The sequence below is a fragment of the Thamnophis elegans genome, chromosome 4, assembly GCF_009769535.1.
Source record: "Thamnophis elegans isolate rThaEle1 chromosome 4, rThaEle1.pri, whole genome shotgun sequence".
Taxonomy (NCBI): domain Eukaryota; kingdom Metazoa; phylum Chordata; class Lepidosauria; order Squamata; family Colubridae; genus Thamnophis; species Thamnophis elegans.
Window position 1 is genome coordinate 84,549,544 of NC_045544.1, and position 27,068 is coordinate 84,576,611.

Sequence of the window (27,068 nt, forward strand, 5' to 3'; positions counted from 1 at the left end):
ATGAATGAATAGAAAGTTCACTGTTTGCATCACTCATAGATTTCATGTAGGTATGTGTGAAAATGTGTATAAAATACATACTGAGTTTTAGAATCCCATACCAGATATACTTCTCCATGTCATCCTGTTTAGGATCCTTTGCAGCTGCACTGCGTTTACTTCAGGATACTAAAGCAAGGGAGACAAAATTATAGAAAATCCAGTGAATAACATCTTTACATCTAAAATTACTAACGGGGAAGGAAAGATAGGGCATAGTCCTGTTATCTTTTTTTTTTAATATGGAAACCTGAGGTTTTTTTAAAAAAATCCATTTTTGAATTATGTCAAAGCAATAAAAGAGAAAGGTTTATGATTCTCAATTTAATTAAATTTAATTTTATCCCATCTTTTCTCCATCTATTAGACAATGATATATTAAAAATATTATTCTGTTCAAGCATATACAATCTGTCTTATATTGGACATACTATGTCTGGGCTGCAGAAATCCCAGTGGATCCTTATAAAAACCAAACCTTCTGATTTCTGTACTGTTACTGTCCTCTATTGGTCATATAGATTTTTAGTTCATTTACACTATATTGCCAAAAGTATTCGCTCACAACTGATTCTGATTATTTGGATGGGTGAGCGAATACTTGCAACAATATAGTGTATATCAAGCAAGACCATTGATCTAACTGTTGCTGTACTTTCAGCAAGAACTAGCTATGCCTCTCTGGATTTCAGGTCCACCACACAATACCCAACTTGAAGTTTGAACCAGACATCTTCAACTCCCACTGTGTGCTACTAGACAGGATGGTCCATTTATGACATTTTGGGTCCAGTGATTGCATCATGCAACTAAGGGATACTGACATTTGATGTTGAGAAGGACATTTTTTTTCTTATCAGACATTGAAGATTGAATCTTCAAGATGTAATTATCATCAAAGAGGAGGTTTATACTTCAGGCTAAGCCGTGGTTTATTAATCATGGTTACATTCACCAAAATTGCCTGGTTTCATACAAAACATATCCACAAATCCATGGTTTTTAAAACATAAGGGCTGGGTTTACACAGAAGTAAAATTCCACACAAACAATTTTATGATCTTGCTATGTGAGCCCAATTAGAGTATAGTTCTTTAATCAATAGCTACACACCAACAGAGAAATGCCAATTGGAAAACCCATAATTTTTCTGAGAAACTGTTTTTGGTCAAGCATGTTAAAAAAAAAGTCCTTAGATGTACCAGAAAGGGATACTCACTTGCTCAAAATACGTAGAGAAGAATTCTTCACAATCTTCATGTTTATCAACTATTTCCTACAAAGAATAAAACAAAAACGCAAAAGATGAAAGGGGGAAATCTATCCAATTTTTCAGGATTTTTCATATTCACCTTTGTTTAAGAATGGACCTTCCCTACAAGTTACTGTCAGCAACTTGTAACTCAGCATATTTTATTAGATGTATAGCCAATCTTTCCTTGGGATTTCAAGACAGTACATATAGTACTCCCTCTTCCATTTTTCCCTACAACTACAGTGTGAATCTGGGCTGGTAGTTGGTCCCAGGTTAACCAGTCAGTTTCCCTGACTAAAGATGGATTTCAACTTGAGTCTCCATGGTCCTAGTTCAATCACTATATGACCCTGACTTCCCAGTTCTAATTATGTATGTATACAATGTAAAGCCTCAAAATCTAGAAGAATCAAAAACTATCCTGCCCTAGATACATTATTGATTCTCTATAAATGTGTTTAGGCTCATGAGATATCCATCTAAGTCTTCAACATTGGCACATTTATGTGCCTCCCGGCTAAACTGTTAAATTGTGTGTTGCACAGAGGTCAAAAAAATGTTAGCATCTCCTGAATCATTTATTTGCCATATTCTGCAATTCATGGCTAGCAATTGCCTTATTGATCCATACAATATCTTGAGCCTCTTGAAAATCCCCTTTCTTGAACTTTGGCAACAAATGCAGATGATTTTTTTTTAGGTGAGGCTCTTAGCTTCAAAAGGTTCCCCCTCCCCGCCCCCTTGGTATAAAAGCATGTGTCATTTGGCTCCCAAAAATGTATACAAAATTTTAATATTGAAACAGATGAACAGAGCTAGAGACATTAACTTAAACCTCAAGGTCAACATCACTAGGAGATTTAAACACACTGCCTCTTCAATTTGGACAGAAAGCATGCTAGCAGCCCCTCACTGTTCTTTTAAAACTGAGATTAAATGATGCTATTCTCAATAGCAATCTATTTATCTATTCTACCTTAGTCACAGCTTAGTAAGAGACAGTGCATGTGTTTTGGGTCCCTGTGGCATTTAGCTAGTGAGTTCTCAAGATTTTCTTTCTTGATCAGCTATTATGCTTTAAGTCAAAGAAATATTCACTGCACATGAGTGATGAAGGAGAGATCTTATGTTGCCATTTCTACATTATGAAGTACTATGAGTTATGTTTCCTTTGCTTTCTGCTACCCTTTAAAAGCACACCGCAAGGATGGCTCAATCACTCCTACTTTTTCTTTAATTTTTAGTCTGACATTCAGGTGTCACGACTGACAATCAGAATCCATTTGTAAATTTAGCTCACTGATGGCCTCATCCCCATTCAGGTTATGCCTCTGAGAGCAGTTAAGCAGAAAAGAACAAAAGACAAAAACAAAGTAGCAGCTATACGGCATGATTCCTGATCATATCTCACCTTTGAAAGGACACAGTTCAAGTCTCCACCCAATTCACTTTAAAAAAGAAGAAAGAAGAAACCACCATGAATATTAGAATGATGAAGTGGGTATCATGATTTATCTAGACTGAGATCTGTTGTTTTATCTTGATCTTGAGATCTGATATTTTATCTTGCTTCAAAGTATATTTTAGATTTTTGAACTTGAATAAAAATTTAATTTAATAGTAATTTAATTTAATTATTATTTTAAAAACTTTAAAAACGTTTAGGTTGCTCATGCAGCTGATTCAGATGAGCAGTAACGGAAGCCTGATTGTGGTATATCAGCAAATCTTTTTGACACCCTCCTCCAAATTGTCCTAGTAAAGTTAAGAAAGCTTTAGAGAAGCACAGTGGATTGTGTCTCGAAGGATTGTGAGTTCCATTATTATTTTAAACCAATTTCTCATCTCGGAACTCTTTTACTTCTTTGGCATCCACATCCAAATGGCAAATCTCTGGGTTCTATAAAATGCAGAGTACTTCATACAGGCCTTAAATATGCACAGAAAGATCTACTCAAGGGTGGGCTGCTAGGGGTTTGCCTGGGTTCGGGAGAACCATAGCTAAAATTATAGCCAGTTTGGAGAACCTCCAAATCCCCACCCCTGGCTGGCCCTGCCCACCCACACCACCCCTCCCAGGAGTCTCCACATGGTCCCTTTTGGATGCGAGGTAAGTGCAGGGCCTACACGAAGGTTAGGGAGGGGGAAAAACAGGTCTCCCAGAAGTTCTGGAAATCTGGAAACAGGCCTGTTTCCACCCTCCAGAGGGCCTCTGGAGCCTGGAGGAAGCAGTTTTTAACCTCCCAGAGGTTTGAAGAAAGCCTCCAGAGCCTGGGGAAGGTGAAAATGCCCTCCGCCGCCATGATGCAGGAGGCTGACTAGGCCATGCCAACCATGGCCATGCCCACCCAGCAACTGGGCAGAGAACCTGTTGCTGAAATTTTTGAAGCCCACCCATGGATCTACTGGTTACCCAAATACCAAGCTCAGTGGCACTTCACAGCATGCTATGATGTTTGAAGAAATGAAACTATGAATGTGGTGAAAAAGGAGATAAAAGAAAGCAGAACTGAGGAGCACAGACGTTTTGCTGGAAACACACAGGAGGAATTGAAAACAAGAAGTCTGGGTGTAGGGATGTTCTTTGCAAACTAAAAAAGAATTTCTTACTGCAGGCTGTGCTTTCTGGAGAAGATTCTCAAGATGAACTCTGACTCCTGATGAGGTTCAAAGGTAGAGGGAACCACCACGTAAGTCCCAGGAGGGAGGCGGAAATCCTGAGTCACTTCCCTATCACAAAGAGCGACTGACCCAAAGGTTTGTTCCAGATGAAGAAAGAATGAGGCAGCTTTATTATTATCGCAGGACTAAAAAATAAAACAGGAAAATAAATCAAGGGCATTTACCATGGTGACTGAGAATTTTTTAAAAAAAATAATGGAAGGGAAATGAATGTTTATATGTTCATGCTGTTCACAATGTTGGCTCAGGCCCTGGGAACAAATATACATATCATCAGGGGTGGAATTCAGCCAGTTCGGATTGGTTCAGTTACATCTTGTTCGCCTAACCGGTAGTTGCAAGGACAGGCTGGCCCTGCCCACCCCACCCCTCCCAGGAGTCTTCATGAAGCCTATTTTGGCGGGTGCTCTGGGAGGGAGAAAAATGGGCCTCCCGGAAGTTCCAGAAGTCTGGAAACGGGCCCATTTCCAGCCTCCAGAGGGCCTTTGGTCGCACTGACCGATGATCTCTGGAGAGCCAGGGATGGAGGTCATTCCTTCATCCTAGTGCTCCTTGGCCTCTCAGCGGCCTTCGATACCATCGACCATGGTATCCTTCTGCGACGGTTACGAGAGGTGGGAGTGGGCGGCACCGTCCTTCGGTGGTTCTCCTCCTACCTCTCGGACAGGTCGCAGTCAGTGTTAGTTGGGGGAAAGAGGTCGACCCCTAGGCCCCTGAAATATGGGGTTCCTCAGGGTTCGGTCCTGTCCCCCCTTCTGTTCAATATCTACATGAAGCCACTGGGTGAGATCATTCGACGGCACGGGATAAAATACCATCAGTATGCAGCCGACACTCAGTTGTATCTGTCTGCCCCGTGGCAACTCAGTGAAGCGGTTGACACAATGCGCCAGTGCCTGGAGGCTGTCAGGGTCTGCATGGGAGTTAACAAGCTTGTACTCAATCCAGACAAGACCGAGTGGCTGTTGTGTTTCCCTCCCAAGAATTTGGCCAGTATTCCATCGCTCAGGCTGGGGGGTGAAAATTTACGCCCCTCAGACAGGGCGCGCAACTTGGGAATCCTCCTGGACCCACAGCTGACCTTAGAACATCACCAGTCGGCTGTGACCAGGGGGGCATTTGCCCAGGCTCGCCTGGTGCACCAGTTGCGCCCCTACCTGAACCGGGAGGCACTCGCAACAGTCACTCACACCCTCGTGACCTCAAGACTGGACTACTGCAATGCGCTCTACATGGGGCAGCCTTTGAAGAGTATTCGGAGACTTCAACTCATCCAGAATGCAGCCACGCGAGCAATTGTGGGTGTACCTCGGTACACCCATGTTACACCTGTCCTCCGCGAGCTGCACTGGCTACCGATCGGTCTCCGGATACACTTCAAAGTGCTAGTCGTAACTTATAAAGCCCTTCATGGTATTGGACCTGGGTACTTGAGAGACCGCCTGCTGCCAATTACCTCCCATAGACCCGTTAGATCGCACAGGGTCGGCCTCCTCCGGGTTCTGTCCACCAGCCAATGCCATCTGGCTACCACCCGGGAGAGGGCCTTCTCTGTAGCAGCTCCGGCCCTTTGGAATGAGCTCCCCGTGGAGATTCGGACCCTCACCTCTCTCCAGGCCTTCCGGAAAGCTGTCAAAACCTGGCTGTGCCGGCAGGCCTGGGGTTGATGAGTTCCCCTCCCCTCTCGACTTGTATGGCTGTATGACTTTTGTGTATTTTAATTATGTGTATTGTGTCTGTGTCCCCTTTTCCCCTTCGGAGTTGTTCGCCGCCTTGAGTCCCTCCCGGAGAAGGGCGGCATACAAATAAACTAAATCTGAATCTGAATCTGAATCTCTGGAGCACGGGGAGGCTGCTTTCGCTCTCCTGGAAGCTCACACAAAGCCTCTGGAGCCTGGGGAGGGTGATAAGCCCCCCCTTCATGGTGCAGGAGCTTGAGTAGGCCATGCCCCACATGGTTACGCCCACCCACAACCAGGCAGAGAACCAGCTCCTAAAATTTTTGAATCCCACCCCTGCATACCATCCTGTTCCTGTATTAAAAACAGATGCTGGAGATCGTTTCTATATATTTCTAGATGAAATGCAACACTAAAAAGTAAGACTGGTTAAGCTTAATGCAGCTTTTATGGAACAAACAAGAACAGGAACACTGTGAAAAACATAGACTTGGTATTCTCGGGTTACATACAAAAATGGAGCTAAATACAATTTGAAAACATTTGGATCACCCTATTATTGCACTTTTTTTAGTTCTTGTGTTCGCTTGTGTCTTATTCTCAGAGTGCCTGGACAAGTCCTTGCAGTTTTGTTGGCAGGTTTTTACAAAAGTCATTTGCTATTGCCTCCTTCCTAGGGCTGAGAGAGAGTAACTGGCCCAAGGCCGGTCTCCTGGCTTTGTGCCTATAGTGGGAGTAGAACTCACAGTCTCTGTTTCTAGTTTGATGCCTTAATAACTATACCAAACTGTCTCTTGCATGCTCCTGACATAGTATTGAATCATCGACAGGTTTCTTTCTGGTGCTCCAATTGCAGTCAGGCATGGTGCATGATGTGCAATCAAGAATAATATGCAAACTAAATGTGATACAAAATGCAGCAGCTTCAGCAATGATGCATATATCCTGATACAGTTAGGTGAACTTACTTTGTGAATAACTTACTCAACTTTGTGAACTGCATTGGCTGCCATTTGGCTTCTAGATGCAATTCAACATGCCAGTTGACCCAGAGGTGGGTTGGTCCCGGTTTGGCCCAGTTTGGGCAAACCAGTAGTGGCGGTGGCAGGAGGTTCCACCCACCTGCCTGGATGCTTCTGTGCATGTGCAGAAGTGTTGTGCGCGTGAGCGAACACAAGCAAACTGGTAGCCCCGGATTTGCAAACCACCTCTGAGTTATCTCCTTCAAAGACCTACAAAACTCCAGACCAGATCTGATAGATCACCTTCTCTTATATTTATCTGCCAGTACAGCCAGTTCAAATAGATTCAACCTTCTCCAAGTTCTGCCCCCATTAGGTCTTGGAGAATCTCTTGGAAACTGTTCTGAGCTGATTATTCAGAGGGCTTAAAACTGTACCCAAAGAAAGCATAGGGAAAAAGGGAAGGAAGTGAAACTGAGGAAAGACTAACATGGGGAGATGAGTGAAATGGCTCAAATATTTGTTGGGTTCAGCCGTAAAGTTTAATTTCTATTAAAACATACCATATGCATTTTAGAATATTATTGGTGTGGAGGCTGGGTTGACTAATATTCTAGTCATAGGGAGTAAAAACTGTCAGGAGAAGACAGAAACACTGACCATTCCCAGTGAAAATCTGTCACATCTGCACTTAATATTAATATGTTTAAACATTCCAGAATGGTTTTTGGTAAGCATGTTTAGAATTACAACTGTAGATATGCAGTTTGAGCACTGCATATGATCATGAAGAAAAACATGCCCTTTGACTAGGTATTTCTATCACAGAGAATACTCCGCATAGAAAGGCTATCAATAATTACATTGGCTAAGAAAAACGGAGCCTCCTGGAGCCAGCCATACCTCACAATGACTCTGACATTTTACTCTCCAATGGACTTTGTTACCACAAGAGCATTTGCAGAGCAACTTTTGCCCTCTCCCTCACTCTCGTTGTATTTCTCTCTTGCTAATGGAGCAATTTATCATCTGCTAAGAGGGTGGAGTTGCCCCTTAGAATGCATCATATATTAAATGCAAAGCATTTATGCTTTGGTCAATGCTGTGATTCATTGTATTTCCAATTTTAAAACTGCTCTTGGTTTTGTACTTCACTATATTAATCTTGATGTTCAATACATGTCTGAAATTACCTCTTAGCAGTCTCCAGTTCCAAGCTTCAATAAGCTTAAATGGCAAAGTGTTGTCTCCCAATTGGTCCAAAGTGCCACATGAAAGACAAATAGATTTAGTTTCCCTGCTCTAGCCGGATAATATAGCTAGCCATCCCCTATAGCCTTAAGAGCTCCCTATGGAAAGCAATGACAACCTGACAGGTTTTACAGCAAAGCAACATGTAGAGTTTAGCTTTTAAAGCACAAAAGCCTGGTGGGTTCACTCAGGAACAGAATATTCTCATTAAATCTGAAGTAAAAATTCAGAACATTTGGAGGGTTGTCACAATTTGAATTTGTGTACTACTCTCCAACCTTAATAAAACCTGAGTGCCTTTGACAAGTTGCACACTCTCTTTGGGATTTGAGTTGCGTCAGTCATTACATGCAAGCTCATTTAAGGGACGCTGTATGCAGTAAACTGAATTTAATTTAAAAAGTCTATCCAACTTGCTGCAAGTTGTTCTCTACCTTTCCATTTTCCTACTGTTATGGCCTTCAAGAAGCTGAAAACCTGGACACAATGTATGCCAAATATGATAGTTTGAGCCTTGTCATTAATGTCTTCAGTAAGGACTCTGATTGTCTTGCTCTATGATCCATTCATTGATTTTTATTGTTACCCATAGTATTCCCAAGAGTCTCCTCTATCACAAAACTTCAAAAATGTCATTGCTCCTTCCATTTGCATCTTCAAAATCCAATTTTCCCTAATTCCACAGAGTACCCCAGGGAAAACTATTGTCTGGACAATTTCGTTCTTTATAGTTAGTGACTTGTCATTTTATTTTCCATGTCTTCATTGTTGTCCTACTAAGTGCTGATTTACATCATATTTCATGATTACTGATTCCCTAACTGTTGATAGTCAATCCTACATCATCTCACATACATTATCTAGAATCATGTATGTATGTATGATATATATATATATATATATATATATAATATTATATATTATAATACATATACATATACATATACATACATACATACATACATACACACACACACACACACACAGTCATAAATAATAAATAATAAATAAATAAATAAATCAGGCAAAAATGTAGAGGAATAGGTAATGACTTTGAAGGACAGTAGAAAGAGCCACAACTAAGTCAGCGGTGAGATAAGAGAAGCATGAGCCTGGGCCTAACAATTAGTTTGAGTAAACATCTCAAACAGACCCTCCCTAGCACACACTAAGATAAAGTGAGGCAGAGGGCAGATTTGAAGATTTTGTTATTACTTTAGCTCAACATAAAAGTAGCCCTTATCTATATGGCAACAGTTTTTACTCTGATTTATCTTGTTAGGCTGACATCAATCTTAGTAGTTCTTATTCCAATGGAACACGTTCATTAGAGAACGTCATATGACACCTAATTGTAGTTTTTCATTGCCAAATGGAAATATAATATATCCAGGATCTTTAGTTACTTACTAGACGGTTCATAACCCATTGGCTCACCATTTGAGAGATAGTTCTTTGCCAAACTAGACAAACAGAATGACCACAGTCAGGCAAAAAAGCATTAGGAGTGGGAGTGATCTTTGACTTCCTGCTGACTTCCTCATTGACCTTTCTTTCTGCCAGGAAGCTGGCAAAGAATGTTAGAAATTATTATATGTCCCCAGCTGACCTTGACAATGCAGAGGTACTATAGCATGGTGGTGCTGAAACTACCACAATTCTGCCAAATCTCAGTCCCATGGTTTCCATATTTGGGGTACATTCTTTAAGCTAGCCTATCTGAAATATGTTGATATGTTGATTCACCATTTCATTCAACTGAAGGTTACAAATGCACAAGGAGAGTTTCAATGGCATATAGATTTGTGATATGGATTTTATCTTGGCACTAATGCACTCTCTTTTTATGTTTACAGACTATTCTCAGGCTACCTTAGTAACAGTTTTATGCCATTTATGGTTCTGATTTGATGGTGACTGTTGACTTTATATTGATTATGTTATCCTATTAGTATTGTTCTAAATAAAGTTTGATGTTATTAGATTGGACAACAAAGATTTTGCTTCCTCAACACTCTTGGGCTTATTTTATAGATTTTGGGCTGCTAATCACACAAATAACCTGTGATGTAACCTATTACATGCTGTTTTATAGTCTTCTTACACAATGGCAATGGACACCTTTCAGTATCTGTTAGTTATGTTGCATACATGAAAGAACAAAAACATGGAACTGATGTTGAAGCACATTCAGTACACCAGATACAGCTGGAATATTTGTGGATATCTAAAAGTAGTGACTTCACTGCTTGGAATGCAGTCTGAGTACACTAAGTACTGTTGTTACATACGTGAATGGGACAGCTGTGCAAGAGAGTTGCATTGTATTAAAAGCAAGAGTCACTTTGAAAGAATTTTGGTTCCAGGCCAAAAAAAAAAAAGGTGCATGAACCACTTGTTGCCCAATAAAGATATTTTTGCCTCCACTTCACATAAAACCTGAACTAATGAAAAATTCAATGGACACGGAAAGTGAAGGTTTTCATTATTTGAGACAGATGTTTCAGAGAATAACTGATGCCAAGATTAAGAAAGGCAAATTTGTTAGTCCACAGACCAGATACATTATCAATGACAAGTGGTTTGAAGCGGTGTGAAATCTAAAAATTTTACCTACCAGTTCTGTGGGCGTGGCTTGGTGGAAGGGAGGGTCATGTGACTGGATGGGCATGGCCAATTTTTTTTCACTTTTTAAAGCATTTTTTCCTACCTATTCACCCGAACCGGCAGGAAAAAAAGGTTTAAAAGAGGGGGGGCTTCTAACAATCTCGCAGCTCAGCTGTGAGCCACAAGATCATCGGAAGCTTTCCGCCCCACACTTTTTAAAGCATTATTTTCCTGCTGGTTTGGGTGAATAGGCAGGAAAAAATGCTTTAAAAAGCGGGTGGAAGTTTCTGACGATTGTGTGGTTCACAGCTGAGCTGCACAATTCTTTGAAGCTTTTTTTACTACCGGTTCGCAGAACCAGGGACAATTGTTCCTACCGGTTCAGCCAAACTAGGAGGATTTCACTCCTGGTTTGAAGATCTGTTAGTGGGGCTAGAGAAAATCACCTGGAAAGCATTCAAAGATGTTGAAATTTTTCTTGGCAGCTACAGAGCACCAAACTAATCAGCTGATTGACAAACTTCTTACAGCACACAAGACCATGAAGTGCAATTTGTCACCAAAGATTCCTTTCTAGTCTAGACAGACATGGTGAAAGTTTTCATCAGCATATTGCCACAATGGAAAAACAGTATCACGGCAACTGGAGTCAGTGCTGGATAACAGTTGTTCACATAGCAGCAAGATACATCAGACACTGAGTACAAACAAAAATCAGCAGCAAAACACTTTTAGCCCTCTTGACCTCATGCAGTACATCAGAAACGTAATGCAATTAAATATATTGTAGTCATTAAAGGTTAATTTCATATTTCTCAAGATTCCTGTGTGATTCAGTCATGCTGAAATTATATTTGCATTCCATTTGAAGGAGTCTATCTTAATTACCAAAAGTTTTTCAGAAAACAAAACTTTTGGAAAAAAAATTCTTGTCCATTAAAGCAAAATTGTCCAGAGCATATTATTCATTCATGCATCACTAGCCTGGAGCCATACAAGTATCCTGGTTCCCTGAAAATAAGATCTCCCTGGATAATAAGTCCAATTGGGCTTTTGAGTGCATGTGTTCAAATAAACCCCCCCCCAAAATAAACCCTCCCCGAAAATATTGCAACACAGCAGCAGCCATGAGGTGACCATGCTCCCCGCCTCCTGCACCTCAAAATAATAAGATCCTGAAAATAATGCCAAGTGCTTATTTTGGAGGTCAAAAGAAAATAAGACCCTTTCTTATTTCAGGGAAACAGGTAGTCCTCAACTTATGACCAGTCACTTAGTGACTGTTCAATGTTATGACAGACACACACACACACACACACCAAAGGCTACTTATGATTCAGTTTTGAAATTAGGGCCACTGCAGTGCCCCTGCAGTCATTTGCCCATATGACCAACTGCAGGGATGCTGTAGCGCCCCTGCTAGCTATCTCCCCCCCCCTCTTCCTGCCCTGCTGGGTCTCCACAGGCCTTGGCCAGCTTCACCCCTCCAAGGGTCTTGGGCTGCTAAACAGAGGTGCTGTGCTCACATTCTCACACATTCTTGTGATAAGATGATACTTTTCCAAATCATTGTCAAAGCACATGTAGCCACATGAAAGTGCACTTGAATCAGTGGTGGGATTCAAAAATATTACTACCAGTTCTGTGAGCGTGGCTTGATGGCATGGCATAGTGGGCGTGTCAGGGGAAGGATACTGTAAAATCTCCATTCCTTCCCCACTCCAGGGGAAGGTTACTGGGGACTTGGGAGGCAGAGAATAGATGGGAGAGAGTCCAGTCAGAGATGGTATTTACCAGTTCTCTGAACTACTCAAAATTTCCGCTACCGGTTCTCCAGAACTGGTCAGAACCTGCTGAATACCACCTCTGACTTGAATTATCAATGAAAATGTCTATACATTTACATTAACACATCAATTTGTAAAACAAAGTGTTTGACAAAAATATAGACATTATAAATTGGCTATAATCTGAATGTGGTCAGATTATTTGATAGTACATATATAAAATGATAGTACATAAATTTGATAGTACATATATAAAAAGATACTGAGGAAAACTGGAGCGAAAAGAAAAGGGAAAAAAGAATAAAGAAAAATTACAATTCCTGAATAAAAATGAAAACATGAAAAACAATTAGAATATTAGGCTTCTGCTCTCCCAAAAGTTCCCAAACTACAGGGACTTAACTAAGAATTCAGTGATGGAAACCAAATGTTAGAGAATGTTCATGTTTGGAAAAGCTGTTCTACTGAACAATGCTATCTAATCTCCTGAATGCAGCTTAAATTATTAAATTTGAAAAAGTCAACATATTTGAGATGAAGTAGCTTAGAACTATTATTTAAGGCTAGCTATATGCAGTGGAGAAAAATGTTTATATCGATTTAGTGGCATCTACAAGTAATTTCCACAAATCAGCCAAAATGGTAGTTGAACATCTCCCAGGAATTTATAATTATTAGAGCCAGAAAAGAAAGGGGAAAAAGGGGGAAAAATGTAATAAAACCATTTCTCACTCAACCTTGTCTACTACTTCTGGGCATATCCCAGGAACAGTGCCATTAATCCTTAATTAAGCCATAAAAGTGCATTATCTTGAAATGTATTCAATCACTTTGGCATTAACAGTCTTTTTTTTCTAATTTCCTTAAGAAGCTTATCTAAAATAAGAACAAGGAACACTTGAATACCATATCTAAACACTCACATTGGACAGTGTTCAGATCTGGAAAAGGAAAAAAACCAAACCTGAAATTGTGAACAATTTCAATAATAACTTCCAACAAAAAATATTAAGATTTCAGTCTGAATATTTCACCCTATGAAAGCAATATATTTCAACGTTTTCACATAAAGACCTGTGTATTTTATGATGTATGATACTTAAAATAAATCCATTGCAATCACTGAGACATGTTCTTCATTACTAATTTAAGTCTATTGCACTTCAGATTGTCTACCTTCAACATCATGTCTCCAACATTAAGACCCTGAATAAATGAAAATCATATTCACAGCAGAAATTAATACAACAGAAAGTCAGTTTTGTTGCACTCATTTAGGTTAGTTGCACATTTTCTGCTTAACCTTAATTCGGTAAAAAGCAAAGTAATGTATAAGATCTATTGTACCAAACTGTGCCCCCGCACACACACACAAATGTTCTACATACCTCCTGGTCGACCTAGAAAGAAGAAAGGACATGTGTCAACAAGTAAACACCAAGTCTTTTAAAAGTGAGAATTGTTAAGTAATAGACCTAATCAGAACATGAAAGCACTAAACTCATCAATCAGACCCTCTACCCTTGTTTATTAGTCTTTTGCAGGGTTGTTTAGGCCTACATTGTCTTTAAAACCCTTTTCACCTTTTTTAAAGTGTACAAGAAATTGTGCTAAATATAGTAGAAAATGTTGGTGTGTTTGCTAGAGAATTATCCCGGAGTCCTATGGGATTGGGCGGCATATAAATTTATTAAATAATAATAATAAAATCAGGAAAGGTTTTGATTGCTATGCAAAACTTGGGTGTAGAATCTTATCTATATTTTATTTACATGATATTCTTGTAATCCTGACCCTTCTTTTTTCTGCTTGTAGTTTATAATCTCTTTATCTTATTTAATAACAATCTTTATAAGGCTAAATAGTTTTGTATTGTTATTATAGGTTCTAACTAGAACAAGAAAAAATTAAATACAACTAGAAAGAAAAGCGTAAAAGATTCAAGCAAAGAAAAAAAATGACTAAATATTCAGTGCCTATTTTATGGGAACTGGGACATCTCTGTTGGTTAAGATCACAGACCCGTATTGGAAAAGAAGTTAGTGTTTATAGTATTTGCTTGGCAAAGCCAACGAGCTTCCTTCTCTTCATCTTGAGCAATTCTAACTCCCATTTAAGCCTAATTCTCTTACCTTATAAAGTGATAATCCTATGTGCAAAATGAGGGACCCAATTCCGATGTTGCCACTATGTTTTTGGATCCGAGACACCAACACGTTGCAGAAGTATAAAGATCTTTTGCTTCCGTTGCCTGGCAAAACTTTCAACAAGTATTGGGGATTCATCCAAAAAGAACCTGAGGGAGGAAAGGGCAAAAATGCAGACCTCAGTCCCCAGAATGTCATTCTGTGCCTAGTTGTAAAATTTATGTGAAGAGACTGCTAACCACAACAAAATCCACAAAAATGGAATAGAGTTAACATTAAGAAAAATGTCACATAGACCATAAACTATTTTATTGATCTAGCTGGTCTGGTTTAAAATAAGCAGCAAGAAAAATATTTTCCAAGGTAAGATTTAGATTTAGATTTTAGATTTTATTAGTATTTGTAGGCCGCCCTTTTCCCTGAGGGGACTCAGGGCGGCTCACATAAAATCGGGGAAGGGGAATACAGACGTTAAGATAGAGACATATAATAAAATAGTAAACAACTACATTCATCATTCGGGAGGGGTAACTATCCTTGTCCCCCGGCCTGACGGGCGAGCCAGTTCTTAAGGGCTGTGCGGAAGGCCTGGACGGTGGAGAGGGTGCGAATCTCTACGGGGAGCTCGTTCCAAAGGGTCGGGGCTACTACTGAGAAGGCCCTCCTCCTTGTAGTTGCCAGCCGACATTGGCTGGCCGATGGAATGCGGAGGAGGCCTAATCTATGTGATCTTATTGGTCGCAGGGATGTAATTGGCAGAAGGCGGTCTCTCAAGTATCCAGATCCACTGCCATGTAGGGCTTTATGGGTGACTAATAGCACCTTGAAGACTGTATACATTAAAAGAACTAAATGTCTTCCTTAGCAGTTATGAGGTTCATAATAGAGAATGTTACCCATCTGGTGTTCACAAAATATTTTGGACTGCAACTCCCATTTGCCTTAACGAACACAGCCAAATCATGAATAAAAAAAGCTGCAGGCTGAAATACTTGGAAGGATCAAAACACTTTGAGGAAGACGGTGGCCATTTCCATATGGCTCATTTATACTTTCCAATTGCTCTACATCCTTTTTGAAACTTTATCTTTGATCATCTTCAGCGTTACAAAAATTGGAAACACACAGCAAATAGTGAATACTATGAAATCTTTCTCTTACTAATAGGAGATGCAAAACCTTTTTACCCATTCAATGCCCTCCACCATCTACTATAGGTCCTACAGCAACATGTCAAGCACACAGCTGATATAAAACAAAAGAAATTAAATAATTGTTACCATTCCTACAAAAGCTTTTTTTTTAAAGGAGTGTATAATAATTTTGATTTTCTGGACGGGCTCAAAGGATTGGGAATGAGGGAGGGGACATTTTATCCAGCCCGCGGAAATTGTGAATGTTGTGGTTTTGTTTTTAAAGTGTTGTCTCTGTCTAGTCTTCCCCTTCCCTTGTCTATTGTGAGCCGCCCGGAGTCCTTCGGGAGTGGGCGGCGTACAACACAAATAAAAGCTAAAACTAAAACTAAAAATTATGGTTCTTCTCCTTGTTCCTTCAGGGCTGGTTTTAGTAGGTGTTAGATGGAAAAGATACTCCTGTTCCAACTACTCCTTTGCGGGGTGCCACAAAGGTTTGATTTTCTCCAACTTTATTTCAACATGTACTGTATGTGAAATTGCTGCATGAGCTTATCCACCAGTTTGGGATTTAGTATCATCCATAAGCTGATGGTACCCAATTAGATCATTCAGCCCCAGTCCAATCAAGTAAGACAATCCTGGCCCAGTTCCTCAAAGCTGAGTGGATCTAAATGTGGTGGATGTTTTGATTAAGTTCCAGCAAGACTGGTAGATACAGTTATTGGGGAAACTTAGTTTAGGGAGGCATTGTATTTTTAGCGTTGGGGGGAATTGCATGTCCCCATTCAAAAGTAGTGCTCAACTTGGGGCGTTCATGGATTCACAGCTCCTGCTTGATGGACACGTGGCATCTGTGATGTGCAAGTTGCACCCTTTCCTCAGATAGGAAGGTATTCAGACAGACATTCATGCCCTAAATACTTCACAGCTTGAATATTACATTGTGGTCTATAGGAGACTGCTACGGAATACCACTCAGAAATTTCAACTGGTCCAGAATTCAATGGCATGGCATATATGACATCTTTCTCTGCAAACCTGCATTGGGTGTGGTTCAATGTACTGGTTATGATGTATAAAGCCCTATATAGCATAAACCTTAGTTATTTAGTGTTCCAACATCTCAAGGGTTGCCACAAAGAAGAGGGAGTCAAACTATTCTCCAAAGCACCTGAGGGCAGAACAAGAAGTAATGGGTAGAAACTAAACAAGCAGAGAAGCAACTTAGAACTGAGAGAAATTTCCTGACAGAACAATTAATCAGTGGAACAACTTGCCTCCAGAAGTTGTGAATGCCCCAACACTGGAAATTTTTAAGAAGATGTTGGATAATCATTTGTCTGAAATGGTATATAGGGTTCCTGCCTGAGCAGGGGGTTGGACTAGAAGACCTCCAAGGTCCCTTCCAACTCTGTTATTCTATTCTAATTCTATTCTATTCGAGGTGGCATCTGCCCAGCTAATTTAAGATTTAGGTTATTTTATTTATTTAATTAATTAATTAATTAATTAATTAATTAATTATTAATTAGTTTGTATGCTGCCCATTCTCGGAAGACTCAGGGTGGCTTACAAATAAAAGGGAAAGGGGATATAAAAACTAAAAAAAAATAAACAATTAAAAATTCCACAGCATTCATAACTTAGGATGGGGCTGGATAAATCAACCGCCCCAGGACTGCCGGAACAGCCAGGTCTTGGTCGCTTTGCGGAAGGCCGGAAGGGTAGAAAGGGTCCAGATCTCAATGGGGAGATCGTTCCATAGGGCCAGAGTAGCTACAGAGAAGGCCCTCCCCCGGGGGGGTCGCAAGCCGACATTGACTGGCAGATGGAATCCGGAGGAGGCCTAGTCTGTACGATCTAATAGGTCTCTGGGAGGTAACTGGCAGGAAGCGGTCTCTCAGTAGCCAGGTCCGATACCATGTAGGGCTTTAAAAGTAACGACTAGCACCATTGAAGTGTGTCTGGAGATCGATAGGAAGCCAGTGCAGCTCGTGGAGGATAGGTGTAACGTGGGTGTACCTAGGTGCACCCACAAACGCTCGAGCAGCTGCATTCTGACTTGCTGAAGTCCTAGAAAACTCTTCAGGGGCAGCCCCATGTAGAGCGGGTTACAGTAATCCAGTCTTGAGGTGACGAGGGCGTGAGTGCCTATCCGAAGGGCCTCCCGGTCCAGATAGGGTCGCAATTGGTGCACCAGGCAAACCTGGGCAAAGGTCCCCTGGTCACAGCCGACAGTGATGTTCTAGTATCAGCTGAGGATCCAGGAGGACTCCCAAATTGTGAGCCCTCTCTGAGGGTGTATAATTTCACCCCCCAGGCTAAGAGATGGAATAGCTGGCCCATCCTTGGGAGGAGCATCAATAGCCACTCAGTCTTGTCGGGATTGAGTGCAAGCTTGTTCATTCCCATCCAGACCCTGACAGCCTCCAGGCACTGGCACATCACTTCTACTGCTTCACTGAGTTGGCACGGGGCGGACAGATACAATTGTGTATCATCTGCATATTGGTGATATTTAATCCCGTGCCGGCGTATGATCTCACCCAGCGGCTTCATGTAGATGTTAAATAGGAGGGGGGACAGGACCGAACCCTGTGGCACCCCATAATTGAGGGGCCTAGGGGTTGATCTCTGCCCTCCAACCAACACCGACTGTGACCTGTCCGAGAGGTAGGAGGAGAACCACTGATGAATGGTGCCTCCACTCCCACCTCCCGCAATCGTCGCAGAAGGATACCATGGTCGATGATATCGAAGGCCGCTGAGAGGTCAAGAAGCACTAGGATAGAGGAATGACCCCTATCCCTGGCTCGCCAGAGATCATCGATCAGCGCGACCAAAGCAGTTTCCGTGCTGGCAAATTTGGGGGTCTTTCAATTAAACCATGTCATCTATCAGTACCCAAGAAGCTCTCCTTCTCTGCCAGAGTGGCTGTTCTCTGCAATGAGGTTCCCATTGAGGGTCAGATGGCTCCAATCCTGTTGACATTCTGGGGACCATAAACACCTGGTTGTTCTCCAAGACTGGGGGGGGGGGTTTCGATGGCTAGCGCCTCTGTTAGATTATTTTTTTATTATTATGTTTTTTATATTGTATGGTATTTTGTGGTTTGCCCAAAGCTGCTTGCAGTCAAATGGCATCAAACTGAATAATAACAACAACAACAATACCCATCAAGATAAGGCGAGTTGGATTTGGAGTCCTGGTTTTGGAACAAAAAAAGCATAAAGTAGCTGCTTTGCCATCCCACACCAAAAGCCCAATAAAAAGCCTGGCACTTTGTGTTTAAGTGGAGGAGGAAATAATGAAAACTCTTGTCAGCTTCACTCAGTTCCTTTGTCTGGGTTATTGTGGAGGGTAACTATATAAACTTAGAACAATCTGCAGAACTCAAAACAGAGCAAAGTGATTTGGGGCTACACTGGGATGGTTGAGTAACTGCGGTAAAAGAGAACCTGTGGCATTTTCAAGCCACCTTCCCCTTTAGGTAAAGGTAAAGGTTCCCCTCGTATATATGTGCTAGTCGTTCCCAGCTCTAGGGGAAGGTGTTCATCTCTAGTGCTGTCCGAAGATGTCTCTGTGGTCATGTGGCTGGCATGACTAAATGCCGAAGGCCCCCAGAATACCATTATCTTCCCACCAAAGTGGTTCCTATTTTTCTACCTCCATTTTTACATTCTTTTGAACTGCTAGGTTGGCAGAACCCATGGGTGGGTTTCTCGCCCCGTTCCAACCAGTTCGGTTGGGAACGAGGCCGGCGGCGTCCTCGCGCACGCATGCGGCGTCCTCGTGCACACACGCGGCGCACGCATGCACACGTACTAGCGTCTGCGCGATGCTCCAGCTGCTCCTGGAGGATCGCGCAGGCGCTGTATGCGTTCTGCGCATGCATGGAAGCGCAGAATTCGTAAAAACCGGGTAAGGAGTGGCACAGGTGTGCGGGCGCGCGCGGGCCGCGGGGGGGGGGCTTTGCCATTCCCGGAAGTTACTTACTTCCGGGTTCGGCGACCAACCGGATCGCAGGGACCGGTGCAAACCAGTTGAAACCCACCCCTGGCAGAACCTGGGACAAGTAACGGGAGCCCACTTCGTTATGTGATGCTAGAGATTTGAACCACTGAACTGCTGACCTTTCTGAGCAACAAGTTCAAAAAGTCTTAGCCACTGAGCCACTGCATCCCTTGACCTTCCCCTTTAAGAGCCTCTAAACCAGTGGTTCCCAAAGTGGGTGGTACCGCCCCCTGGGGGGCAGTGGGATGACTTAGGGGGCGCTAAGAGGCAAGGGGGTGGCAGGGGGTGGTAAGAGGCAAAGGAGATGGCAGAGGAGTGTTGGAGATGGCCCCCTCGCAGGGTGCAATTCTGCCTGGGGCTCTGTTGGCTGCCAGTCATCTGAGCACTTCCAGAAGGGGTGAAATTCAGTCTAACATCCCAAAGACTGGAAGGATTTTTCGCTCACTCGCTTGCTCGTTCGCTCAGGAGACATACAAGCATGTCTGGCTGGGGGGGGGGGCAAAGGGGGGCAGAGAAAGAAGAGAAGAGCTTTTCCCTGCATTTCTCCTCTGATCTGACTCTGGGTGTGCTGTGCGTGGAGAAGAGGTGTGGGACTGAACAGGGCTGTCCTTCGGCCTGCATTTTAGGGATTGGGAATTGGTGCTGCATTACGCAGCGAGTCCGATGTCACTGCACAAGAGTGCTCGCCTGCCTGCCTCTCTTGCGCTTTTAGAAATGGCTTTACTTCTAACTCCCTTTCTGGGACTGCGCTACAAGCCATCTCCACATTGATTGCGCTGCAGCTAGCGTGTGCAAGGGAGCCACCCCCCCAATCACTCTTGCACCTGCTCCACACGGATGCACTACTCTCAACTGTCTCTACCCCTCCCACTTTAGAAATGCAACACAAGTAAACATGTGGGGGGGGGGGAAGAGAGGCTAGCCCCCCTCTGCCTCCTTGCTCCATTCATAGAGGTGGCCTTAAAAAGCGAGGAGAAGCGGGAGGAAGGACACTTGGGGTGATTTCTCAAACTTTGAGTTGCAAAGTAATGTCATTGAAGGCTGAAACATAGGGGAGATTGTGGAAAAGGGATAAGCATTTCCAACATATACTGTTTTTAAAAAAGTAAATTAAAAAATGGTCTAGTTACTATCCAAAGTTGGATATTGTCACATACAGGAAAAAACAAAGCAAAACAAAATTCTGATAGAACAACGTCCCATATTAGAAGAAAATGCTGTCCAAATGTTCCCAGTATGCCAAACAAGATGTTTTATAACCAAATGGAGTCAAAACACTGCAGTTTGTTTTAATAAAGTGCCCTTCCTATCTTGATATTATGCACAGTGAGACCTTTGTCACAGATAAACCTGGATAATGGCATCACTCTTAAGTTGTGTGAGTATGCATGAGCTGCAAGGCTTGTATTTTGCCATAGTATCATCTACAGCTCCATAAGTACTACTAGGATTTTGACCAGCTGCTGGGCACCAATATATTGAGGAATACGGAAAGTCTGATCACATGGAGCAGTGTAATGAGCATTTCTGAATGGCAGGTACCACAGAACAAAGTCTTCTTCCTTCTCTACCCTCACCCCACCCTGTTATTTTGGGGAAAAAACAGAAAGCAGCAGTGTGTGTGTGAATGATCAGGCATGTACTGTATTACACAGAATTACTGAACAGTCAAGTAGTTACTAAATTTTACTGAGTTTACTAAGTTACTAGTTACTAAGGTTCTTGAAAAATGACTATCAGACTTTGAAAACCTGGTATCACTGGATCATGCTCAACAATTTTGTTGAATTAACATTAACTAAAAAGGTTTTTAAATTAGATTTGAATAAATGTGCAATTAATTGTTACAGTTTTGAATTTTACTGTTACTATCTTCCTTCCGTCATGCAAACCACCCAGTCACATGACCTTCCCAGCCACGCCCACCAAGCCATGCCCACAGAACTGGTAGTAAAAAATTTGAATTCCACCACCGGGTGGGGGGCACCGAGGATCAGTTTGTAGCACCAAGAGGGCGATGGACTGAACCACTGCTCTAAACAAATGATATAGTCCTCATTTAGTAACCATTCATTTGAAGCTACAATTGAAGGCACTGAATGAAGATGACTGACATCTCATCCTCAAAGTTGCCATTGTTGCAGTGTCCCTGAGATCATGTGCTCGCCACATGTGAACTTCTCTGCCTGTTTCCCACAAGCAAAGTAAATAAGGAGGTGGGCAGGAAGTCAAGAGTCCTAGTCACTTGTTTAGTGAGGTCCTGCACTCCTCACTTAATATTCACAACAGGATTGTTGTTGCTAAGCAAATGCAGTCACATAACATCATACTTTATGATCACATCCCTTAGCAATGGGCATTCGGGTCCGTATTACCATTGTTAAGCATGGACTACCTGCAATTTGTCTGTTGAAGGCAGTTCATATTCTTATCAGTTCCTGCTTGTGGGAAAACTGCCCACCAACTCTGCAAAGGGGGGGAAATCACTTTTTGGGGAGCAGTCTTATGTTAAGCTGATGTGCATTCTGAAGTACATCATTATTCAACAGAAATAGCTTAAGAAGTATTCTTCAGCTAGAATTAACTGAGCATTTTGATATCCTGTCATTCAATATTATATAATTGTCTTCAAGTTGCTCAGATGACATTATTATAAGGGAACAGAGGCACAGCTCCTTAAATCAAGGGATTATTTTTCAAACCTCATCTCCCCAGAAAGTCTCACCGCTGAAGTTCTTCCATTTGCCACCTGCTGTGCTTCCTTTGATCCATTTGCCAAACTGCATGGAGCACATCCACTTCTTCCCATCTTCCGGACTCATGAGATCAGGAGTCAATTTACAGACACTCAGATCCACAAAATGAATTTTCAAGTCTTCCAGTGACATCCTATGATTAAAGAAATAAAAGGCCCCACCTTGTTTTATGACCAGATAGGTAAATCAGGAACTTACTCTTTTTTTAATCACCTGTCACCTTGTCTAATTAGCATTGACCAAGCGGATAGGTAATGCAGATTTGAGTAAAATGCCTGACATATCATTAGTGCTGAAGCATGAATATGAGTGCAAGAGTGAAAAGGCAAGAGCCACAAAATTTACCTGGGGAATGTTATTTGTTAAAAAGCATAACATTAAAATCTATGTTGATATTGCCACCTAGTGGTAAAATCTTATAGCATGAAACCATGGAACAAATAGCTTTCTGACACTATAGTTATGGAGCATGTGTGAACATTTGTGCATATGCATAAAACCATTGTGCATATTAAATGCTTGTGTGAAATGTATGCATGTGATTACATATGTGGTGACAAGAATGAATGTATGTGGAAACGTGTGACAAGCTTTGTGCTTTCATAAATGGCCCTTTTTAAACCAAACATAAACTACTTGCAAAAATTTCATTGGTATAGGTTGGAATAAGATGTGTCTGATTTTATAAAAGATTTTAGATTCAAATCTCATCTTATCTCATCCAAACTCCATATAGGAAATGCAGCAATAACTGTAACTAGTCCACCACTTTCTGAGACTACACCAACTCTTGTAGTTGGGAAGTTCGTCTAATATTTAATGAGGAATCTGTATCTCTGCAGTTTCTTACCATTAATTTTAAGCCTCCATTCTGGAGCAGTGGAAAACAAGTTAGCTTCATCTTTTGCATAATACTCTTTGGAAGTTTCAAGATAGCTGCAATAAAGCTTTCTGAAGTGGTATATAAGAATAAGTTCTATTGCTATCTTAATGCTTTATTTTGCGAACACATGTGGGAAGCCATACTCTCCCAGAAGAATTAAATATTTTAGGAAATATTAAAAGGCATAATATTGTATTTCCCTAAAATAAAAATAGAGAAACATGCTCTTGGAGACAGATGCAGTGGGTGGGGGGGCATGTGGCGAGCAGGCAGTGAGTGGGCAGGTAGGTGGGGTGAGCAAGCAGGTGGGCAGGGCAAGCAGGTGGCGAGGAGGCAGGCAAGGCAGGCAGGGTGAGCGGGCAGGTGAGGCGAGAGCACGGCGAGCGAGTGACAACTAGGCAACTGGGCACGGGGACAGGGCCAACCAGAGGTCATTACCAGTTCAGCGAATTACACCAAATTTCCCCTACCGGTTTTCCTGAACCGGTGCAAACCAGCTGAATACCACCCCTGATTTCTGATTGCTAGAACTTAGGGTATCCTGGATTGAGTAAACCTATTGTGGCTGTGAAAAGGTTAGATGAAGCAGTTCAACTGGAAGGTGATTCAAATGAAGCACATCAGTGGAGAAAGTTTGTGATATTCACCCCATGAGGGATGGGGCAACATTTTCCCTTTTTCATCTTTCCCTGTTTCAGCCCCACCACTTCTATTCAGAGGCACAAACTTAAATGAAGAAGATTGTTCAAAATAATACCGGTACTGAGCAAAAGCATCTGGGAAAAGAATAGATTGAAAGACATAGCCATTTATTATTTCATGAAAGTACCAGAATTCTCCATCATCGGAATTTCTTCGTAGCAAAATCTTCTCTTTGGGGCTGAGCAGCTCCCATTTTCCAGAGCTAAAGTAAAATGAAAAAAAGATGATCGTAAAACAGAGCTCACTCAGTTTTGATGCATTAAGAATTACAGGTTCAGTGAAGGTCTGAACTCTCAGGCAACACATTCAGTTCAGAAAGAGCTTCTGCTGAATTACAGCTTTTTCTGGCCACCCAAAATTTACCTATTCTCATTTCTCCAGCCCTAAATTAACGGGGCATGTTTATTTGCCTGATATATAATGTTTAGGTGGAAAATTGCATTACAAAATTCAGAGGATATTGAATTTTCAGATAATACCTGAAATTTGATTGATTTGTTACTGGGAACCCCCATTTGTCTATGGTACTTGGGACCAGCTACTCTATTACTAAATAATGTGGTTATAAGGCATGAGGTCAGGCAACCATGCCAATTTACAACAGCAATTTTGTCAGCCCCAGTTGCTCTTCTTAGGCAAATACATGTGATTGCCATTTGCGATCTCCCGCCAACTTCCCTATTGACTTTGCTTGTTAGAAGTCAGCACTAAAAGTCACAAATAGTGATCATGTGACCAAGAGCTGGGTTGCTCCCGGTGCAGCCTGGATCGGGCGAACCAGTAGTAGTGGCGGTGGGAGGCTCCGCCTACCCACTCAGACATTTCTGCACATGCACAGAAGTGTTGTGCGGGAGAGCACCTGAACCAATAGTAAAAATATTAGCAACCGACCACTTATGTGACCCTGGGACACTCTGATGTCATAATTGTGAGCCAATCACTGACCACCTGAATCTCAATCATTTATCCTCAAGGAAATCCACAACTATGATGACTCATTCAGTACGTCATACAGTTGCTGAATGAGTGGATGTTAAACAGTACAATTTAAATTTAAATGTAAAAATGCAATTTAAATTTAAACATGAAAAAATATATAACTTATTAAATTCAATGTTTTCCCTCTTCTTTTATCCTAGTTAATCCTCAAAATGTTTTTGCATATAAAGAAGAAGCCTTAAATAATGTTTTAAAGAGAAGTCAGCTGATTTACTATGTAAATTTACTTTCTATGGATTCCTCAATATATTATTGTTAATATACAGGATCATTTTTACATAGTTAGTGCATTAACATTCTGTTAAACTACAGATAAATTTATTGCTTTGCTATTATTATTCTATATCTTTAAATCAACAAATAAATACTACTATCACAACTAAAAATCAGTGCTATCAAGGAAAACTTTATCAAAACTTTATCCGAAAAAGATTCACTTCCTATGGATTTTTCTCAGCCCCCATCATAACTGCTTATAGAAGTTGCTGGTATTCTCACTTTTGATCAAGACATATTTAAAAGTCTCCAATTAATTTGGGCTATTGAAGTTCCTCCTAAATAAATAGGAGTCCTGAGATTTTAATCTGTCTTGGGTGAAACCAAGGAAAGTTATAAAGTTTCTTTTTCATACAGCTGCACCACCATGTTTTATTTTCTGGTTTTTGGTGTAATGTGTTTAAGGTTCACCCAAGTTCAGTTCCACTAGTGCTGTCTGATCTTTCAAAACAGCTCAGTGTTGTGTTCTAACTGATGACCTTGTCTGTGTTAATCTCTGCCTGCGGGTGGCATTGAGGTTGCATCCATCTGAAGTGTCACTTCATTTTGCTGTAAGGACTCACCTGTCACTCCAATCCCCTTTCCACTCAACTTTTCCCCAGGGATTTCTTAGCCTTACTAAATTTTCAGGTCCATGTTTGCATGTCACCTTTGGGAAACAATAAGAGATTGGTACAGTAAGAATTATTCTTCAACTTTTCATTGCTTTGGGTAACTATAACTTTCTAAGTAAAATACATGATATCAGTATGGGTTTAGTAAATACTGAGTAACTTGTTGCCTAAATATTTGCAAGGGCGTTCAGGTTCCATAAGTCCAATTTTGTCTTCTGCCAGATTTTGATCCATTAATAAATAGTTTGCCATTTACCAAAAGAAGCCAAATGTACAGGTGACGTACTAGAGAACTGGGAAAAAGGCTATGGTTCTGACTTTAAAGAGGATAATCTATATTAGAAGGGGTGCCCTGTCTAAAATACAAAGATAAAGAACCATAGAGAGAGCTATGAGGAATCTGAAGTTGCCCATCAATATTCAACATTGGAACTATAGACTGTACACAGAAATAATCTAATTCTAGTCTTCTTTACCACAGTGAGATATATTTGTAGTATCTATTATTCAGCATACTAACCACCTGGCTGATTTCACATACCATGCTAGGTTAAAATGTGGTTGGGTGGCTTGCATTCAGTATGCAAAGTGGAAACTAGATATAGTGCAGTGGTGGGATTCAAAACATGTTTACTACCAGTTCTGTGGCCATGGCTTTGTGGGTGTGGTGTGGCTTTGCGTGTGTGGCTTTGTGGGCATGGCAGGGGAAGGTTACTGCAAAATCCCCATTCCCTCCCACCACACTAACCTGCTTTCCAGCTCTGTTCTCATGTTTAGAAGATCAGCTGGGAGGCAAAGGGGCGGGGCCAGCCTATTTGCCAGTTCTCCGAACTACTCAAAATTTCCACTACCAGTTCTCCAGAACCTGTCAGAACTGGGTGAATACTACTTCTGATATAGTGCATGTGCTCAGTATTTTGGCCATATGATTTTTAAAGAAAACACTAGACCCCCTCCATTTCCCACTGTCCTCATTTTAGCAAGATCAAATTTCCTCAGCTTAGCTTAGCTACTGTCAGCAGAGCTCATGAATAGTTACTGCTTTTGATGTACACAAGAGGCTAGCTATTACTCTTCTATCTTTTATTCATGCCATTAAAGGGAATATGGTAAAGCAGCACCGCAGCTGCCTCTGTGCCTTCACAGGTTTTGCAAAATATCATTCATAGCTTTGGTCTCTATGTGACAGCCCTACAAAGGTTTTTGTGCTTCCCCAGCCCCTTCCTCATTACTGTGAATTTTCAGTCAGTTAAAATTGAAGTTAGTGATTCTAAGTCTA

General features: G+C 41.4%; 1 protein-coding gene across 1 annotated transcript in view; it reads right to left on the reverse strand.

Annotated features, from left to right (window-relative positions):
• LOC116507731 (calpain-14-like) overlaps nucleotides 1–27,068 on the reverse strand; it is a 49,259-nt gene that overhangs the window by 14,274 nt on the left and 7,917 nt on the right. The window contains exons 7-15 of the mRNA XM_032216058.1: nucleotides 25,739–25,824; nucleotides 24,028–24,102; nucleotides 22,285–22,448; nucleotides 14,395–14,558; nucleotides 13,651–13,662; nucleotides 3,905–4,101; nucleotides 2,706–2,742; nucleotides 1,259–1,315; nucleotides 102–168 (exon numbers count right to left, since the gene is read on the reverse strand). Of these exons, the coding sequence (XP_032071949.1) occupies nucleotides 102–168; nucleotides 1,259–1,315; nucleotides 2,706–2,742; nucleotides 3,905–4,101; nucleotides 13,651–13,662; nucleotides 14,395–14,558; nucleotides 22,285–22,448; nucleotides 24,028–24,102; nucleotides 25,739–25,824 (859 nt within the window). The remainder of the gene's footprint in view (nucleotides 1–101; nucleotides 169–1,258; nucleotides 1,316–2,705; nucleotides 2,743–3,904; nucleotides 4,102–13,650; nucleotides 13,663–14,394; nucleotides 14,559–22,284; nucleotides 22,449–24,027; nucleotides 24,103–25,738; nucleotides 25,825–27,068) is intronic.